At 36.8% G+C, this 22,061-nt stretch overlaps 2 protein-coding genes across 2 annotated transcripts; one reads left to right on the forward strand and one right to left on the reverse strand.

Annotated features, from left to right (window-relative positions):
* Positions 1 to 1,054: 1,054 nt before the first annotated feature.
* LOC120013118 (probable methyltransferase PMT26) lies at positions 1,055 to 6,344 on the reverse strand. Its single transcript, XM_038864797.1, has 9 exons — positions 6,153 to 6,344; positions 4,159 to 5,339; positions 3,931 to 4,080; positions 3,305 to 3,575; positions 2,932 to 3,042; positions 2,667 to 2,841; positions 2,181 to 2,453; positions 1,694 to 1,888; positions 1,055 to 1,596 (listed from the first exon to the last, which is right to left on the reverse strand). The coding sequence occupies exons 2-9, from the start codon at positions 5,296 to 5,298 to the stop codon at positions 1,368 to 1,370; spliced, it is 2,544 nt and encodes an 847-aa protein (XP_038720725.1). The 5' UTR covers positions 5,299 to 5,339; positions 6,153 to 6,344; the 3' UTR covers positions 1,055 to 1,367.
* A 3,203-nt stretch (positions 6,345 to 9,547) lies between these two features.
* LOC120006411 (protein trichome birefringence-like 14) lies at positions 9,548 to 14,400 on the forward strand. The gene is made up of 5 exons (XM_038856440.1): positions 9,548 to 9,698; positions 10,862 to 11,165; positions 11,858 to 12,052; positions 12,523 to 12,718; positions 13,193 to 14,400. Exons 2-5 carry the CDS (start codon positions 11,009 to 11,011, stop codon positions 14,019 to 14,021), a joined length of 1,377 nt encoding a protein of 458 aa, XP_038712368.1. The 5' UTR covers positions 9,548 to 9,698; positions 10,862 to 11,008; the 3' UTR covers positions 14,022 to 14,400.
* The last annotated feature ends 7,661 nt before the right edge of the window (positions 14,401 to 22,061 follow it).

Below are 22,061 nucleotides of genomic sequence, written 5' to 3' on the forward strand. Positions count from 1 at the left end.
ATTTTAACCATCATCTTTTTATTTTCGAGTGTAGTGTATATTTAGGAATTGATTGTTATCGTGATTTGACATTCCTTTTGTTGTTTACTGCAAAAAAGGCATGCAAGATTTTATTAGATTTTTTCCCAATAATATGAATTCTTTTTTGTCTATTTGTCCTTAATATAGTTCAATTAAGAGTGTATCAAGTAATTGTGTGCATTGAGTTCAATATTGTGTGCAACTAACGGCTCCCATGTACTATATGTAAGTGGCTAAATGCCGACCGACGGGCCCAGCCTAGCAGATTTGCTTTGGTGGGAAGGAAACCTAGGCCTAGCCCGTGAAGATATATTGGGCTGGGCCGTTGTGGGACTACGGACCACCGATTATTAGTTTCCGCAGTTGGACTTAGAGTTGCGAGGCCATTTTTTCCCGGAGAAAAAAAAATCATTTTGATTAATCGGATAGTCTTCTGACAATTTTGTAATTCATTTTTATCGCCCCCCATGGAGCTTCATAAATTTGATTTTGAGACCTTAAAAACTCAATTTAACCACTTGTCCAGATCATTAAGGTTTCCACTTATATGAGAATCAAGGGCGTCCCTGAAGCAGACAACACGGGCAGCTATCCAGGACCCCCGAATCCACAAGGCCTCATATTTTTGAAATATTATTAGTATTATAATAGTCTCAAACTCATTTAAATAGCATACGATTTTTTCTTTTTAAGAGAACCCATTTTTAAAATTCATCCTGGTCCTCGGAGACTCAGTACGCCACTAATGAGAATAGATAAACTAACAAGAGGAATGGACCAATAAATTGAGTATTTAAGTTCGTAAATTTTGGGATTCTCAATGTCAAACACCATTAGCAAGCTAAACATAATAGACAAATGCATATATACATGCCAAGAGAAAAAATTTCACCAACTAAAGGTTTAGAAACAGGTATTAGCTGGGTAGGAGTCCAGTCCAAAGCTGATAAGTGAAAACCACTGACAGTTGACTCAGTGGATGAGAGCAATTGAATACCGCGCAATCCCGACAAAAAATATCATCCACAAAACAGCATAAATTTCACAAACTGATTTCAGCCCAAAATGCTAATAAATGAAATTTACACTACCAAGAATGCAATTTTGCAGCAGCAGCGCGTATAATATTACAGAGAAAACTTGGATACCGACCTTGGATTAGAATATATATTAACTCTCTAAGAAAAAATGTAGAACGTTGGACCTGAAGGACTAACAAACATGATACATCAGCTAACATGGAGGTTCACAAACCATGAATTGCGATTGGCAACCAGAACAAAAAGAATACCTAATTTCGTGGCAATACAATCTCGAGAATTGAAGAAGATAACGGGTAAGTGAGACTAAGCAATAGCATATGTGAGTGTCTCAACTTCTTTTGGCCGCCAAGTGGTTTTCTGAACACACAGCAAGCCCTCCTTGTCCTTGGAATAAGTCATTCGAACCTCCCATTGCATTGACCTTGCCATTTTCTCCAGCTCAGTAATGATCTCAACATTATCCCTTACAATAAGTTTTCCTTCTGGCCGAAGGATCCTGTCAGCCTCTGCCATCACAGCCGATATACTGCACCTGTGATTCACAAACCATAAACGAAATCAATACAGATCACAGGAAGATGAAGGAACCTTTGTCGGGAAATGAAGAGAAATGGAAGATCAGTACGCACCTCTTTTTAATCTTGGAAAAAAGATGGTCTGCATGGAGAAGATCATAGGTTCGAGGATAGGTACTAAATGATTCGCACCAGTCATGATAAATACCAAACAGGCCTCGTTCGTAAATTATAGGTAGCGTATCCGGGGAGTCTACGGAGATCACATTCATGACCCACACATTCAAATCTCTCAAGGCAGCAGCAAATCTACAAACAAAACCACATATTCAGAAAAGAGGTAAAGAAGAGAAAACGAAAGACGAACACATTTAAATTTAGAATCCAGACAGCCAAAACACCCTATTCCTATGTTAGAAGTTATTTGTGTTAACCCTTTATATGGCCAAGTCATCAACCTAACACAACAAGAATAACGAGTCTATGTCACAGCATTAACAAAGTAATGGAAAAACAGCTTGTAGATACGCAAGATAAATGACCCTCAATAACTCACTTCAGCAAGATTTCACGCTTTCTACTTGAAAATAGATTTTCTTACCCTCCATAGACAGCTCTCATGTCCATGACATTCCTCACCAAAGACCAGTTTATTCCCATTCCATTTAGATATGACTTAGACACCACACTTTTCCAGTGGCCATAGTCTGCGGTGAAATCCTCTGGAGCTGGTTTACCATAAACTCCAGTTTGCGTATTCAATAACCAGTAAGGAGTCTTCTCCGACCTTGCTGGCCATTGCTCTGGCCACTGAGAGCCACGCTCTAATGAATCTGTAGGCACCTTATGCATGCATGCTTGTAGTGGCACATTCCTATCAGTGTTAGCATAAGAGTTAAAAAATTGTTTATGAGAGCAGATAGCAAACAAGTTCTCAAGGAAAAGGCAACAAAATCAGTAGAGAGCATCTTTTTTAATCGCCCATCGGTAGCGAAGGTGAAGTCACTGACCTGTACGGCTGTACTAATCAAGTACTCATATCTAACAGTGAAAAATCATTGAAAGAAAAAAAAAATTAGAAACTTACCAGGCTGCATTTGGATCATCAGACTCTGAGCAGATTGGAGGATCTTGTTGTTGCCTTTTCTCATAGCAATCATTTGAAGTGGGTTTTCTATATATCGCTACACCCACCCCATTCAGTGTATCCTTATTAATGGATATAAGTTCCCAGCATATGGCTTTGGTTAGTTCACTCATGGCTGCAAAAGATTTCCACAGAAACCGCAAGTTATCAGAGTCAATTGACCTCTCAAGAAAAATGGAAAATATGATGTCAACGTATAAACTACCTTTCCAAATTTCAACATCTTCAGCAAGCTTCTGATAAACAGGAGTAGCAGACCACACGAAGAAACCGCCAGGTCTCAGCACACGATTCAGTTCCAGAAGAAGTTTACCACCTGCAGCTTGTAACAATAAGAAAATACGCAACGCAAACTAAAAATGCTGCAGTTAAACAAACAATCAGATGAATCCTGCTATATACATACTAATTGCCAAAAGAGGTTAGCTTACAACATTGAAACTCAAAGGAGTACTTTTTCATTGAGACATGGAAATTTCTTTGTGTTAAATATTGAAACATTGTCAAGAATAACTAGAAAGGCTTGATTGAGATTCAGCTCATCCACATATCCCCCAGAGAAAGTCATTTTAAAATACCTTCAATATGCCATGGGACTCTACAGCGTGCACAATGGACAATATCAAAGACTCTGCCCGGGAATGGAAGTCTCTTTGTGCCCATTACAGCGGATATAGCAGGGATTCCCCTTTCCAGAGCAAATTGCACTTGGGCTTCATGTTCATCTTTAGGGGCAAATGACATAGCAAGAACATCTCGGTCAAAGAGATAGCCTCCAAAGCTAGCAACCCCACATCCAACATCCAAAATCACACGAGTACGTTTACCCCATGCAATATCTGGCACAGACTGCATGATAAATATATCCATGTAAATCATGGCTTGGAACACCATTTCAAGCAAAAAGCCAAAAACAATAAGATAATATTAAACTAAAGTAGACTAACAGTAAAAACACATTTTCCAAGTAAGAAAAATAATGTAATAAGTATTTATTATTTTGCACGAAATTTGGAACTGAAACTAAGACTTAATGGAGTTGATTTGGGCATAACTGGACTAAGCATTTTACAGCCTATACCAAGTAAAGTCATAGATGGTACAAGAGCATAGAATTCACGCGAATCTGATAGTACCAGCATTAATGCAGATACTTATAGAAATATGTGGTTCTGAAGTAAATAGAATCAGTTTTCGTCTTCACCTCATTTATGAAATCAATATAATGAAGAGCACCATGCTTAAATTGCGTTCCACCGCCAGGGAAAGTGAGATATTCACCAGTGATTTTGACCCAATTTTGATGCCCTTTGACTTGCGCAAGCTTGGTGTGGGGAACATTGTAATACCATATCTGGATAATTTTTAAAAAATATATTAGCAGCAAGAAACTTCAAGTGGGAATCATATTCCATATATTAACTAACCATACCTTTTCCCTGCTTTTGGGCCACTCAATTGACCTCTTGTATCCTTGAGGAAGTGGGACAAGGCAGGTGGGAAGTTCTTCAGGACAGCGCCTCTCTCTATGTTCATAGTGCTTGGTACTTCGAAGACTCTTAATTGCTTGCCAATTGTCAAGACATGGGATGAAATCAGGCCCAGCAGTGGCATTGCAGAGTTTCCAAGTGTACTCGGATTGTTGCTTGGAAGACTGTTGAGCTTCCTTTTCATTCTTCGACTCTGCTGCCTGAGTTAACCATGAGCCACCTTGAGTGGTGGTTTCATTCAAAAGGTCTGATTGAGCCCCTGAAGGAAATACCTCATTTGAACTCTGGTTACTTACCTTTCCACCATCCTTTTGCTCATCTGAACTATTATCTGACTCTCTTTTATCAGTGTCATCCACCTTCTCCTGGATTTGACCATCCACTTTCTCTTCATCCTTTGTTTTGTCTGAGTTCTCCTCCGATTCTGTCTCATTGTTTTCTGCATCCGATTTTTTCTCATTCTCGTCCAAGTTATCCGAAACGGATTTTTTGTCACCCTCGTCATGAGACTCCTGGTTGCTCTCATTCGAATCAGACTTCTTCTCAGTTTCATCTGAATCAGTTTTTTTCTCAGTTGAATTATCTTCAGAATCTCCTTGTCCACCTGAATCACTCTCACCATCACCTGATTTTGTTCCAGCGGCTTCTGATTCTCCATTTTGTGTCTTAGACTCCCCACCGTCTGTCTTACCATCTTGTGTTTGTTGTACTTCTTGATTAGTCTCCTCATTGGACTTCTCCTCTTGATTTTCTGGAGCACTGTTATTATTATTCTCACTACTATCTCCTTTCGTTGCATCCTCAGGCAAGTCACCGGGATTATCTTCAAACTGCCTAGTGTTGCTCTCTGTGGTATCAGTCTGCAGAGTATTGCTAGCCATGCTATCAATCACTTGTTCCTTCACCTCATTTTTGTTTTCCTGAGCAGGCACATCATTTTGACCAGGAACCACAGAAGATGATGTCATCATCCATACCCCAACCAAGCAGAAAGCCACAAATACCACTATCGTCACACTCGAACAATAGCTCGAGGAAGATCTTCTATTGTTGTCTATTCTAGAGTATTTTCCTAACGCCATGTTCTATTCTCTATGGATCCAAAAAAAAAAATCTATCACACCTGGACGGAAAACATAAATATTAGATCCATCATCCATCTCCAACAATACCATTCAGATCACACTGGGAGCTACTTTATATAACTAAGCTAAAATAGTAAGTCCAACATGTTGACAGCAAAAACACAAGAACAAAGTGTTAACAACACTATATTCAGGCAGTATTCAATCCATAACAAAGAATAACAATGGACAATTAGGATATAAGAAACAGAAGTTAAATATATCATCATATCATAATTAAAAGAGGGTTTGAGCAATTCGGCTGCATCATGTAGAAATCATGCACGCAATTCATGCACACAACAACATTCATACACGGAACAGAATCAGATATCAATTCGAGAGCTCAATATCATTCAGATCTACACAAACCATTTAGGATAACTATTGTTGTAGATATACCATAAAAGTGCCCATATACATCGGTTTCAAAGGGGCGACTCAACACAAGACTGAAACAACTCACAGACGCGCAAACAGCAAAACCACAGAAAACAACGATTCACATCGAACCACATTAGATTCACACACAGACACGAACATATAAAGATACTACAGAAACATTTAGGAGTGGATCTGAGGGTTAAAACCACAGAACCGTCGGTTTCAGAGGTCACGTACATACCTTAATGTCGCAAGCAATTTCAGTAGATTGAAGCGCAAACAGCAAAACCACAGAAAACAACGATTCACATCGAACCACATTAGATTCACACACAGACACGAACATATAAAGATACTACAGAAACATTTAGGAGTGGATCTGAGGGTTAAAACCACAGAACCGTCGGTTTCAGAGGTCACGTACATACCTTAATGTCGCAAGCAATTTCAGTAGATTGAATTTGAGAGAGAGAAGCGAAGTGATGGCTCGCTCCAGTGGGGTAAAGAGAGTATGGAGATGGAGACGGGAAAGGTAGATATAGAGGAAGAAGATATTGGTAGCTGTTTTTTTTAATTGACATTAATTAACCACAGAGTAAACCAATAAACAAGAAAGAATGAAGGACAGGCCATTATAAAATCCAACGAGAGAATCAAAGACCGAGTGTGGCCACACTAGGGGTGACATACTGACATGTTCGGACTTTAGATTAGATTGGATTTTCGAAATACTTAAATTGATTAATATCATATTAATTTAAAATCGGATAACAACATCATTCGGATTAGCATCCGGACAAATAAATCGGACAATATTTACGTGTTTGAACCTGGACTCGAGTTTAAATCACACAAAAAATTTGTATTTTGACCTAGATTTCGGACAAATAACTTATATCAAAACTTGGATTTAATCCGATTCAAATAAATTCAATCATTTAAACCGAACAGAGTTTTGTCACCCCTAACCACACTTCACCAACTTGTTCTTACTATTTTTGATAGATTGAGATAATTATTATGAGTTTCTTATATGGGTATATATTTGTTATATATAATATATAATATATAAGAGCTCTAATCAAGCCAATTAGAAATTAATTGGAGTATCCACAACTTTGATAAAAAGGGACAGTAGAATCACTTTAGTGATAGTTTAATTGGTGAATCTCTGGGGTCAAATTGTATGGATTCATGGGTTAATGAATTTATTTAGAGTCAAACCTTATGAATCGAGAGATCTTGAGTTCGATTCTCATTGAAAACAAAATTCTTTCTAACCACAGCACCACGCATTATTTTGACTCAATTTACTATGTCGGTTATGTGAGAGATTTTTGTATTCGCGGGTTTGCCAATAAAGCTTTTTTTCACGCGTCTTTCATCATATGGATCTGGATCCGAGAAGGCAGTGGGCCGGGACATATTTTGAATATAGCGACTAAGGAGTCTAAAATAAACCAATCAGAACATCACGATCACCATGTGAACGGCCTGATTGCTTGTAGTCCCCTCGACAGATGGGACTCACTTTATACGATCTGTGACAGCTGTCCACTAATTGACTCTTTTATTAGTAATTTCTATTTTCTGGAAAGATCCATTTTTTACACCGACAAGGCATTTAATAAAATAAAACAAATTAACAAACAATCTATAATGGAGTAATAAATGATCATAATATTAAATCTTAGTAAAAATTTGGACTTATTATGTCCATTCCAAAGCATGCTTAATGATTATATTTTTTATCTTAGTAAATCATTGATAAGTATGTATTACTTCTTCTTTTTTTATTTAATAAAGAGCTTAGTTAAAAGCCAAAAAAAAAAAGAGTTTAGTTGAATTGAATTCGAGATCAACCAATGCATAATCACTTGGCGTGAGATGCGGTATTTATGTAATCGAATTGGCCTTTATTATGTCTAATTACATTTATTAGTGACAAACACAAAGGTGTAAATTTAGAGAGGCATCGTTAATTTTTTTATTATATAATCGTGTATTATTCACGTATTCATTGCACATCACAACTCAATTATGATGTTAATTAGTAATTTGGTTAAAGCATGTAACGTAAATTTTCGATGTGAATGAAATGTCGTGACTCTAAAATAATTTAGGGTTTATTTGGTATACTTATTTTTGGACGCTTTCTTGTTTTTTATTTTTTGAAAAATATTAAAACAATCTTAAAAAGACAAAAAACATGTTTGATTGCTCCTTTTAGGAACACACTAAAAACATGAAATTAGGTTAAAACAGTTTGAGTATAGGATAAGAAGCAATATTGGTTTTTATAATTTCTCAAATTTGTGGGAAAAATAGGAACAAAAAATATAAATAGACACGTATAGTCGTATATTATTGATAATGAAAAGACAACAACAGAAGGTGACAAAATACTGATGTGGTTTTGGATATGCCGACAATTTTATGGAGTCGTAGACGATAAATACGACTAATTAGAGCGCCAAATCCGCCGTTAATTATTATGTTTGTGATGTGCAATTTGAAGGAATCCAACCTTCTCATGGGGAGTTAAAGGGTACATGTGGTGAAAACTGCATGCAATTTTTAATGCAGTCGTTCGATCTATCTTTAAGTGCGAGACTCACATTATTTTTAATTTTGAAAAACATGACGATCATAGTAATTATTGTTTGCAGTTTCTACTGCATGCCCCTTGTTTGGCTATATATGTTGTGTATGTTGGAATTGATCAATAAAATTTATCTTTGGTTTATTGATAGTTCCGAAGGAAGAATCTTGTGGGGGCAATTCCCCAATAGTGTATACTCGCTCTCACTCTTTTTCGTTCTCAAAGTCAAATTGACTAAATACACCAAACTCAGAACTCACATTTTACTTTATGTTGACGTTTATTCCAGATTTGGTGGTTTTAGTCAATTTTCAGTTCAATGAGCCATGAGACAATAAGGAGAGACATTGTGGGTTCAATCTACTCGCTTCAAATCCAAAATTTATCAACAGAAAATTACCAAAAAATTGAATAATATGGGAATAAATTTGAATAATATTATTTCCAACAAAGTGTTGTCAATCGAATGGGAATAAATTTTTTTAACAACTTGGTATTAGGGGACTTTAATATTAAGTCATACCTAGGGGATAAAGCTCCCGGATTTGAGGAAGATAAATCGATCAAAGTATTTAAAAAATGGGAAATGATAATGGGTGTTCTTAGGGCAGAAGATAATGATGAAAAAAATGTGTATTGGAGTCTTACAAATTGTATTGAAATATGTATTTTCATGACATGCAGTGATTGAAAATTTAAAATCGTTTTCTTGTGTCTTAAGAACACCTGTTGCGAGCACCTTTATAAATTTACACGGAACTAAACCATAACCTTATTAAAGATTCAATCTAAATTAATACATTCCTGGATTTGACTAATGAAAAGTTAATGGTGCCCTTTATTGAACTTGTTATTCAAAGTTAAAAATTCGAAACTAATCCACCATAATCTCCAGTTATGGAAATATTTAATGAACTCTAAGTGGATCAGTTTGGTGGTAAATTTCAGGATAAATGATTGTAAAAGACAAAGAAAGGGTTCCTGAGTTAAAATGGGCCGAATTTGGGCCCTTTAAGCCTGTATGGGGCATGTGGGGCGGAGGGACGTCACTGGTTTATCATTCTACTACATGTATTGGAGTTAAAAAAAAAAATTTAATGATCTCAAGCACCCCCATCTACATCCAATCACACAACGCCACGTCTATAAATCTCCCCATTTAACAACAGTAAACCTGCCTTTTTAATTACGTGGCGAAATATTATTGGTTGAAAATATCTCATCCAACAAAAAATATTTCTCCAGGAAATTCATTGTATCTCCCCCTCCCTCCTTCTCTCTCTTTCTATCGGTTGTTTGGTGTGGATCTGAAGTGTTGATTCATCGTCGATGTGCGTAAAGGATCGCGAACCAGGAGAGCTATGCGACTTAGGTATCTGCATTTTACCTTTTGGTTTATCGTTAAAGGAATTACTAAACCCCTAATTATGTATAAATATAAATATATATATATATATATATATGTATATAGATATGCAATTTACTATATGTGCGTCTGTTACGAATATGCGGCATTTGGGATTTTTGAGTTTAATCCTTCTCTTTCTATATGTACATTGTGAGCTGAATTGTTTTTGTGAAAGTTTATTCGTGAATCTGGATCAATTGTTTGAGGTTAAATGGGAAGATGTGTATTAATCAAAATTTTCTTCTGGTAATCATGATGTACATTGGAAGAGTAGGAAGAGAAACGGAATCGTTTATAAGCGCCACTGCAAATTTCCTTGTCAATATTCCTTTTAATGGTTGATTCATGGATGTTCAAGCGAAATATTGTGAAGATTACCTATGTCTTGAAGAAGAGTTTCTTTAAGTTTTTAATGGGTTCCTGAAACTAAACTGTAAAGAAAAAGAGTCTCGAGGGTATCAAACATCGAGCTCGTGATGAATGTTTCTTTAAGTTTCTAATGTATTTTGGTGGATAAAACTTCAAACAGCGTACAGGATGTCATCCAGTGATTTTGAGTTTCGGACATTGTGATCAATGCTTATGTTGTGGTAGCACAGGCTGACCATCTTTTGCTGTTAGTAAAATTGCATTCCACTATGTGACTTGTAATAGGAAAGTTATCTGGCGCCTTTGAAAATTCTTGTAGCTCTTAGACATTGATAAATTCCATTATAGAATGTGATTTCACACATCCAATCACTTTCTTTATTAATATCATGCTGATATTATTGTTTTTTATTACTCTAACAGAACATAAGCATTTTCTGTGAAAGACCTGTCTACCCATTGAAAGATTGTATGACCACAACACAATGGATTGATGTTTGTGTTGAATTGGCACTAATAAGAATACTTTAGCTTTCATCGGTAGAACTGCCTACTTTGACCTTCTTGGCTTGACCATTTTAGGATTGGATCTGTTTTGGGCTTCTATATTACTTTTTAATTTTAGGCTGGGTAAGGTGATTTTTGAAGTGAAAAAGGAAAATTCTTTTCGTGTTTGTGTCAAGTTGACTCGAAGTGAACTATCTTATTCTTCATTTTTCTATAGATCTTGTCTGAGCTATGATGTTTCTTGTGTACAGCTGAAGCCTCTAGAAGAAGACAAAAAAACTAAGGGCATATGATGGACTTTTAGTGAACATGTGCATTCGATTCCTAATCTAATTGTACAAAAGTTGAAGAAACACCAAGGCTTGCGGGTTTTTGGTTTCTTTAGCATCTGAGCAAAAATGAAAGGAGGAAATTCCCATAGATTGAAGGGAAGACATCTCTCCCTTTCCCTAACCGCTCTCTTTCTCACAACTATACTACTCTGGGCTTGGGAGAAGAGACCTTTTATCACAAGCATGCAATTGGCTCAAAATCATTTTGTGATGCCTTCTTCTGGTGTGTTTCATCCTTCCCATACTCTTACATGCATATCATTTATACTTTCCATGTTATCTTCCACAATCACCAAACTATTTTTCTATAATTGTATGTAATAAAATCATATATTGGTGAAGTAAGATTTAAAGCGTCGAGAAAAGAATGCTAATACAGCCTATGTGATGAATGGGATTTCGAATAGGGACTGTTGTTGATGTAAATGTGGTATGCAGATTTGTGCATGCCTATGATTAATATGCTTTTAAAATTTGAATAGCTTTAAATTGTATTACTTTCAATCATTATTGAGGATCCAATATGAGCTTGCAACAGGTGCAGTTCTTTCCTTCTTTCCATGCATATTTTACTATGTATTTGTAGGTTTCATAACTTATAAGTTACTAAAACCTGGTCATTGAGATTAAACACCTTTACGGCTTTACCTGCTTGTGCAAGCTATAACTTAGTAATAAGGCATAGCCTTTGCATTTTTAGATTCTCACATCGTTTACCTTAGATTGCAAAGAACCAAGAGAAACTTTATAACAGAGGCGACTAGGACTAATAATTTCTGAGAGAGAGAACCGGATGCTCTGAAATTGAACCTGGGACCTTTCTCACGCAAAATGAGAAACACTATCAGACCAAGTTCTTAAACTTCCTTGATGTTTGCCAGCATACAATAATTCAATTTTCTTGGTGTGATGCAGATTTTGTTGAGGATGCCCAAAAAGATTCCTCATTGAATTTGGAGAAGCAAGTGGAGGAGGTCAATTCTGATTCAATTACTACTGAAGAAGCAAAAGAACCACTAGAAAATTATAGCACTGCAGGAATGACGAACACATTCCCTGAGGAAAGAAAAGATGATAATGCTGTTTTGACAGTCTCTTCCAAATCAAAAGGTAGTCTATCTCAATTTTCATTGCAGGCGCCTTTTTTCCAATGATTGTCGAACTTCCTTTACACAATTGGAATTCATTCTACTTTTATTGGTTTGCTATAAAATTGCGATTGAGATGTCTGCTTTAGTATCAGGACTGGAAAATTGAAAATGATCTTCGTAAAGCTTTTATGTACAACAATTAATCCTTTCTAACCAATAATGGTAGCAGGTTTCAGTTACTTTAGTTGTTTTTAGCAGTGTCCATAGTGGAGTTACCATGTTTCTTTTGAGGAGGGTCTGGATGTGTCTATATTACGTGTCAAATATTTTTCCTTTAAGTCATCATCATTCCATGATAAAATCTGCTATATATGCATTGACTTTAAGTTCAGCATGCATCAAAATCTTTCAGCAATCCCCTCCTCCTGTCGCTGTTTGGAAAAACCGTCTTTTGTACCTCTAATAATACCTAGTTTTTTTCCTTCGCAGGCTGTAATTATGCCAAGGGTAGATGGGTCGCGGACAGCAGGCGCCCTTTATATTCTGGTTTTGGATGTAAGCAGTGGTTATCAGAAATGTGGGCATGTAGACTGACCCAACGAACAGATTTCTCTTATGAGGGATATCGATGGCAACCAAATGAGTGCAAAATGCCAGAGTTTGATCGTTTTGCATTCTTGAGAAGGTATTATTTTTCTTTGCCTTTTTCTTTTTCTTTATTTTTCAATTTCTTCTTTTCTATGCATTCCAACTGCTGTTTTTATGTATTTCAGTATCCTTCTGTTGCATCGAGCAAATTTTTCCACAATTATTTTGCTTGGCGATTCATTATTTGTATCTAATCCGATGAAGTTTCCTAAGGAGGGTACTGACTATCAAAATGTTTTCAAATGACCTACTAATCAGTTATACGAGTTTTTTGAATACTGACTATAATCCAACTGATGGGTTTCGTTGCCCCAAGACAGACTCCCTTTAATTATCGATTTCCTTGCTTTTTTGTTGATTTTTGTCTGTGAGTCATGGGATCTATCGCAACTTAGTTACCAAATTGCAAAGTTGTGCATGAACATGGCTTTGCGATGAACTTGGGCTTTTGGTCTATTGTAAATTTTGTGTTGTAATTTATATGTTTCCTAATTATGATAGTATTTTCCAGGATGCAGGGAAAAACAATTGCATTTATCGGAGATTCATTGGGCAGGCAGCAATTCCAGTCCATGATGTGTATAGCCACAGGAGGGGAAGAAAGCCCTGAAATTGAAGACGTAGGAAGAGAATTCGGCTTAGTCAAACATCATGGAGCCATACGTCCTGATGGATGGGCTTATCGGTTCCCAAGCAGCAATACCACCATTTTATATTATTGGTCAGCGAGCCTTGCTGACCTAGAGCCTTTAAATAGAGAAGACCGAGCCAGTGATGTTGCCATGCATTTGGATCGTGCGCCAGCTTTCATGAGGCAGTTCCTCAATCAGTTTGATGTCTTAGTTCTTAATACAGGGCATCACTGGAATAGAGGGAAGATTAATGCTAACCATTGGGTGATGTATGTAAATGGACAGCCTGTTGCGGATAGAAAGCTATTGCAGATTGGGAACGCCAAGAACTTTACAGTTCACAGTATTGCCAAGTGGCTTGATTCACAACTGCCATTGCATCCTCAACTTAAGGTTTTCTTCAGGACCATCTCACCGAGGCATTTCCTTAATGGGGACTGGAACACAGGGGGCAGATGTGATAATACCAAGCCGTTGACCAAAGGGAGTGAAATTTTGCAAGATGAATCAAGTGATACAGTTGTTGAGGATGCTGTCAAGGGTACGAGGGTAAAGATTTTGGACATAACTGCTCTCTCTGAACTGAGAGATGAGGGTCACATTTCTCACTACAGCATTAAGGCAAGTGAGGGTGTAAATGACTGCCTGCATTGGTGCCTACCCGGAATTCCAGATACATGGAATGAACTTCTAATTGCACAGATATAGGCCCTTACCCACCATCTCCGAAGGTTTTCTGGGAGATGCGGAGGCTATCTATCTGCAATTCTTTTGGGCTGCAAATACTGCTGTCTGATAGGTAACTTTCCACATTTTATATTTATTTAATGAGATAGTAGTCAAAGCACCTAGTTGTAGTACATTTGTTATACTTGTATGGGGATGAAGGAATTCTTTAATATTGACTAGAGTTCGCATAAGATTCGGAACAACGAGGTTGTCAGAGACTCAGAAGAAAGGTTGTACTCTAAGAAATTATTCACAATTCTACGGTTGCTGTGCCAAAGTGGCCTTGTATTGTATGTATCTATGACTGTTATTGATCTATAAAATTAACGGTATCCACACGGATTCCCATTCTTTTGCATTTCAAGTGTGCATGTATAGTTTCTTGTTACAGTTTAGTATATAAGTTGACTATGAGTACAAGCTAATTAATTAATTTCAATTTTGAAGATCAGATAATGAACGTATGAGATGACTGCTAGAGTTGTATGAACACATAATAACATAAACTGATAAACATACAGGAACTTCCTACTATTTCATGCATTTTTTTTCTTACTTGAAAACGTGTGGGACCGCCTCTCCTCTTCTGAAGTAAAAGCTATGTTGTCTTTGTGCATGTGCCTTGACTTCCACTAGCTTTACGGATTGAACTGAAGTCTACTACTTAAAAGCACGCGGTGGACGGGATTTCCATTCAAGTCCAAGAGTTATCAGCCATGCATGCAATGGAAATTCCTTTTCCAAGAAAATCCTCAACACTTTCTTAACCCACAAGAGAAGTCAACAACAGATTTCCTAGATACTGTTTTGACTTTGAGATTTGCTAGCTGGCTCCCTTCTGGCTTTGCCACAGCTGGCTGTGGTATTGATTTTTGTCTTGTGCCTCCTCCCCCCGGCCCAACTTAAATAGGGTATATGTGATCTTTCTGAGGTGATTTTTTCAGTTTGGAGGAGCCTTAAATCACTGTAAATTCTAGAAGGAATCATTCATCTCTAGCTAACCCAACCAACCATTTCTGAATGATTATGAAAATTTCGCTTTGATCCATTTGGATTTGATTCTGGTCATTTCCTCATCATTCCTTTCGTTGAGATTTTGCCGGCAAGTCAAAATGTTCGGAGAAAGCGTCATATCAACGTATCCTGCCCCACGTAAAGGGAAGAAACCGCGGACAAACTACTCCTAATGAAAGACAAAGGACATTACAAAGTTCAAGTGCAAGCGCAAGCGCAAGCATTCATGTGTTTTAAAGGCATGGATTTTGAAATTATACATGATTTCGTTGACAAATGACGCAATTGTTTGTAAAAAAACGTCAATATTATTACTATTTTAGTGTTGAAACCCTTTCAAGCATTGGACATTTTTAATGTCTCTTGACATAATAATTGATATTATAACCACTTCCCAGTTAAGGAAACATCTTGCTAGTAACTCGTAAGGAAACTAACAGTTAGACTTTTTCTCCTCCTTCACCATTTCACATACATGCATAGACATTTCTCAATATTATCACAATTACGCCCTCTCAATTGTCCTTGTACATCTTTATTGTCCAATCATAACTAGTATTAATGTCAAATTTCTTGGCAATATTATCACAATTCTAGAAGAAACTTATCGTTAAAAAAAAAAGCAAAAATTTTAAAGTCTTGTGTCCTTCTTCCTTTTACTCTTCCAAGCAATTTCTCGTCTAAATATCTACATCGAAAGTGTCAACCTTGCGTCTTCTCAGATGGACAATTAGGATCTCCACAAAACAATTTTTACAAACCAGGGCCTAATTAGCTCTATATATATTTGGTTCTATCGCGTCCTTCTCTTCTACTCCTCAAACACACACACACCCCGACTCAGAGTCATAAACATATATATTGCTCAATCGATCAGCAGAGATGGATCCACAGTACACAATAGCTGACAAAAATTTGAGATCAAAGATGGGCAAGAAGCAACGTCTCCCTCCGAGGAGAGGACTTGTCAAGCGTCGGATATTCACATGTTTTGTCCAGAACATGATTTCTCTTCTCACTTGCTGCTCTTCTTCATCAGCTTAATTGGAAGGGATAAATTTGGTTTATTATTTATTATTTTCCTCCTGATTGTACGTGCTTTTATGGTTTACATACATAAATGTTTTAGTACAGGAACACCATGATGGCATTGTTGTAATTAGTTGTTGTTTTTTCCATTTTAGTTTTATCTTTCATTCGGGAAAGCGGAATGTACGCTGTTAAGGTTTGATTGTGATGTATCCAACAAACGCGTGGGTCCTCTGCGACTGCGTTTAACATCCATTTGTACTTTTCGTGATTAATTAAGTTCTAATTACTTGATCATGATTCATGCACAATACCCAGGGGTGGAAGTTGGATGGTTTGGTTCGAATTCGATCCGGTTTTAGTTAAACCGAATATTTTTGGTTTCATATTTAAACAAATCGGACCGGACTGTTTTACATGTGCAAACCGAATTAAACCAAATCGAAAAATTCGGTTTCCGTCTTTCGGTTCACACCGAAATAGATATACTTTTCAACAAATAATGCAAAACAAGGCATGCTTTCTCAGGCCATCTTCGGGGTTTGGCCTCTCACGGCCTCACTGGAGTGAGTAAGAGGTATGTGAACCAAAGCCAAATCGAGTGAGTGGTCGATCCACTAGTCATCATCATTAGAACCAAATCGTGGCTCGTGTGAAAGTGAAACTAGTGTCCGGCGGCAGATGAAGAAGAGGAAATCGCAGATAGGTCTCTCGTCTTTGTTTAATATCATCAGATCAAAAGGGTTGCTTTATCAGAAGCATAAACACGAAGATTGGGATATAGAGTCCTTCAGTGCTAATCTCGAGAGTTGCATTGCAATTGTAAAACATGATTAGATTAGAGAGACTGAGAGAGGTGGAGCCGTGGAGGCTAGGGAGACAAGCAGGTCAAGATTAGATAAAGAGAGGTGAAGGTTAGGGAGAGACTAAGACCCCGTTTGGAACACATTTTTTACTAGTATTTATACTACTTGTTAATATAAATGTTGGTTGTCATCCAAACAACCATTTTTGAACACATATTCTAATAGATTTTTGAGTAGCATTTATACTTCTCAAAATGCTACAAATTTGTACAATTTTACCAACATTTCACCAGCTTTTCTCTATTTTATCCCCATCAATTTTTGCTTATTCCATTTATACCCTCATATGTCGTTATGAGATAAATGGAGAAATTCCAAATTTGATTTGTAGCGATATTAATAGCTATATAATATTAATTTAAGGATAAGTATCAGGGAAGCCCCTGAACTATCAAAAAAGACCAGTTGAGCCCTTAATCTTTTTCTCGTGTCAAGCCAGCCTCTCATCTTTCAACAGTGGTCCACGTTAGCCCTTCGAATACTATTCCGTCATAACAAAGATGACATGGCCGTTAAACAATGATATTCCATGTGGAAATACACTCTCTTTTGATTGGTATTCCATTGCCATGTGGAAAACAAAAAAAAAATTAAAAAACCAAACCTAAATCACTAACAGGGGTTGCAAATCCATGGCCTTGTCGGCGGCACCAGCACCGAAACCAACAAATTTCGTCCTCCACTACCTCAACACCAGCGAAACCTCTAATTGAAAATCCAACACTCAATACCTAATTGAAAACCCAATACAAATTTCATCATCAACTCACTTAGGCCGTGGTTACCCTTATTTGGCAAAATTGACGCACACAAATTCTGGGTTTCACCGGAAAAGAAGTTGTCGTCTAGGTACAAATTTCGAAGCCCAGTACAAGAAGTGAGATCCGTGGGCCACGCCGGATTCAACCCATTACACAAAGTGGGATCCAACACCTTCATCGCTTCACTTCGCACATCCCGAGGATCTCATAGTGAAGCTGAGCAGCCTTCGCATGATCCATTGAGATCACGAAGCTTCTTGGACAAATGTAGGGTGAGGATTATTTGCACTCCCCATTTTTTCATTCACATCCCAAATCTCTCTCTTCTCTCACGCTCACCAACACCATTGTCATGCTTATTTCGGCCACCGTTTCCAATCATTGACATACCGAAAAGCTTCTCTCAACCCTCACGAGCATAATCTAACCAACCTCGCCTCAACCCGTCGCAGTAACCTCCGGAATCATCCTTGGAAGCTAGCAGTCGTAGCGAAGAAAAAGCTCCGATTCCGACCACCGTTTTCGGCCACTGACATATCGAAAAGCTTCTCTCGACCCTTACGAGCATAACCCAATCAACCTCGCCTCAAACCATCACCTGTAGCCTCTGGAATCGTCCCTTGAAGCTCGCAGTCGTAATGAAGAAAAAGCTCCGATCCGGTTGAATCCGGCGATGAAACGGCGAACCACCACCACCAACGAGTTCATCAGTCAAAGACGAACCCAACCAAACTATTGGTCGATCGAAACTGACATCGAGATGCCCGATTGGAGTTCACCGACCAAAAACTCGGGATGGCTAAGGGACATGTTTGGTGGTTGGGAGAAGGGGGGTGCGAATGAGAAAATGAGGGGTGCAAATAGTCCCTACCCAAATGTAGGGCGTGAATAGTGTGGAAGAGGATCTCAGTTGTTGATTTGGGAGAATTAAGGTGTTTTGTTTATTTTCTTTTCTAAAATACATGTCAGATTATACACTTAATTTGTATTTTTAACTAAAACACAGACATGTCATAAAATGTAATCCACGTCAGACTTTTTTAACGACAAAATGGTTTGAGGGCTAACGTGAACCATAACTGGAAGGTGAGAGACTAGTTTGGCACGAAAAAAAGATTAGGGGCTCAACTGACCTTTTTTTTATAGTTCAAAGGCCTTTTTGATATTTATCCCATTAATTTATTATTATATTAATTTTATGTTAATTTATTATATTAATTTTATAAATTAATTTTTAAATTTGGATACAACTATATTTCTCTATTAAAATAATACATCTGCACGTAATTTATCACAATATGCTATACAGAAAATGTTACCAATAAAAGTTCAATCAAACACTATCAAAGCATTCAAGCAGCTTATCTACTATTAAAATTGTCCAACATTTTTGTTATCATTATTTCTATTGACATATCTGCTACATTGAAAATGCTTTCCCAAACTAGGCCTGAGAGACAAAGGCTCTGTTTGGCAGAGCAGAAATTTTGATTTTCAATGCTAGCAGAAATGCTGTGAAAAATATGATGAGCTTTAAGCTGTGAAATATGCTGTGAGGTGTTTGGTGAACTAAAAACTGACGTTAGTGGAAAAATTGTTGAAATAAAGTATTATAATATTAATTTTTATTTTTTTATTAAAATTAATCTAATAAATATAATTCTTATTAAAATTAATTTTAAGCATTAATTTAATTAATCAAATATAATTTAATTAATTTATACTTTTTATTAAAATATACTTATATTTAAATCATTAAATAATATTACTTTATATAAAAGTGTGGAACCCACACTCTAAAAATTTTTTTAAAAAAAACACTGTAGTTTTTTGACGTAGGACTCATGCCACAAAGCTGCAGCAAAGCGAAAATGCAAGAGAAGCTCCCTAAGCGAGCTTCTTTTGCTCCAACGGATTCATTGACCAAAAACCAACGGATCCACAGACTCCATTGTGTTGTTTGGCATAGTGGAAGGCGGAAGCGGATCCGCTAACGGATCCATTGCCACTTCTACTGTGCCAAACAGGCACAAAGAGAGAGGAGTCGTGGAGGCTAGGGAGCAGAGGGTCAAGATTGGTGGAGTATTCTAGACTTTTGTATAGATAATGATGTACAGCTGTAAACAACCAAAGTTAAAGGCTAAAGTTTGTTTTAAATAAGAAAGATCAGAATATATATATATAACACATGCATAATATTTTCAGTTTTTGGTTTCACACCGAATTTTCATTTTCAAAACCGAACACCGAAAATGATATAATCTTGAAACCAAAAAACCAAACCAAACAAAAATTTCCGATTCGGATTACGGTTTGGATCGATTTTTTACACCCCTAAATACTTGTTCGGATCCTATCCAAATTATGTTATTGTCCAATTTATTTAACCGAAGTTAAACTAATATTCTGAGTATGGATGTCAATTAAACACGTCTGAAATCCAATATGAGTTAGGATCCAAATATATAAATATTTTATAAACAAGTGATGTTGGTGGATCCAAAACTGACTCGGAACAGATTTTTTTTTGTCACTCCTAATGTGAATGATCATGAAAATTTCTCATTGATCTCTTTGGAATTGCATTTGGTCATTTCCTTGTGATTCCTGTCGTTGACATTTGCCAATAGGTCAGAACGTTGGGAGAAAAAGTTAACGTTGCCTGCGCCACGTCAACGGAAGCAAGTCAGCAACTTGGACAAACAAGTCCTAATTAAAGACATTACAATTTACAAATGTGAAGTGTTCACACTTCACACATCTACATACAGTTGAATAGTACAATTAATGTTTTCGGATTTTAATATTATAACACATAACAATTCCTTTAATTGTCTTTTTATAAAGTTAAACCCATCTAATTACTCATTGGATAACTGACCGATAAATCTCGGGTTATAAAAAAGACTATACAGGCTCCATGGATCAATTGAGACCTATCAAGATGTTTCCTTGACTAGAAAGTTATTGTGATATCAATTATTATGTCAAAGGGTTTTAGCACTTAAGCTAAATATAAATTTAGACTAATTTTCCCTACATTTGTAAGACCAAATGTAGGAAGAAGCGAAAATTGTCGAACGACGTTGTGTCCTTGTTCCTTCCTTTTACCCTTCCGTGCAATTTCTTCTCTAAATGCCGTCTGCGACTATTGCGTCATCTTAAATAAAAGCTTCCTATATATTTGGTTCATCATGTCCTCCTCTTAAAACACACACACCCCCCGACACAGAGTCACAGACATATATACTATATAGTGCTCAATCAGCAAAGATGGATCCGCAGTCCAGAAAGATGGGCAAGAACCAACCTCTCCCTCCTCCGAGGAGGGGACTTGTAAAGCGTCGGATATTCACATGTTTTGTCCGCAACATTATTTCGCTTCTCACTTGCTGCTCTTCATGCGATTGATCCAACATGCATGACGCATGCATGTTCTTCAGCAATAGTTGGAAGTATCAAAATTTGGTTAATTATTTATTTTCCTTCTGATCGTACTTCTATGGTTCACAAAACTAAGATTAGCTTAATTAATCTGTACAACACACATATAAATGTGTTAGCTATATAAGAACACCAATGATGGCGTCATTGTAATTAGTTGTTGTTTTCCAGTCTAGTTTTATTTTCATTCAGGGAAGCAAAATGTTTAAGGTTTGATTGTGATGTATATATGCAATAAACGCGTGGGTCCTTTGCGACTGCGTTTAACATCCGTTTGTTCATTTCGTGATTAATTAAGTTCTAATTACTTGATCATACATCTCTCTCACACTCTCTCCCTCTCTTACGTTCTCGTTTTTGGTTGCACCGGGATGAGAGCTACAATTCTTTCAGTTCAAATTGATTACATTTCAACCAAAAGAATGTTATTGAGTATGTTGGGTGTTCATAATGTTAGAATATAACATATTTGGAAAAAAATAATAATTTAAATTTTTGAATTCTAAATCCTAACTAGGAAATTCTGATATGCCATTTTTCGTGGAAAAAAAAAATGGTTTAACATGGTTTTGGGGAATATCGTAGCCAATTCTAGATAGAAGAATTGTACCCAAGGTCGGTTGTACATGATATGTGAACAACAAAGAGTGTGACAATTTGATTAAGCCTAACGAATAAAACAATAAAGGTAAGTCAATAGCCTTTTGTTTACTATCCAGTAATGCAGCTATGAAAATTTGAAATTGAAACTGTAAAAATATAATTATCATGAAAAATAAAATTTATCTTATGTATAATTATTTAACTGTATATATGACATACAGAACTTTGGGTTTGGGGCTGAATGGCTGATTGATCGTGAAATGAGATTATGGACCTTCGGCCTTATCCATAAAGAGCTCAAG

The sequence above is a fragment of the Tripterygium wilfordii genome, chromosome 2, assembly GCF_013401445.1.
Source record: "Tripterygium wilfordii isolate XIE 37 chromosome 2, ASM1340144v1, whole genome shotgun sequence".
Taxonomy (NCBI): Eukaryota; Viridiplantae; Streptophyta; class Magnoliopsida; order Celastrales; family Celastraceae; genus Tripterygium; species Tripterygium wilfordii.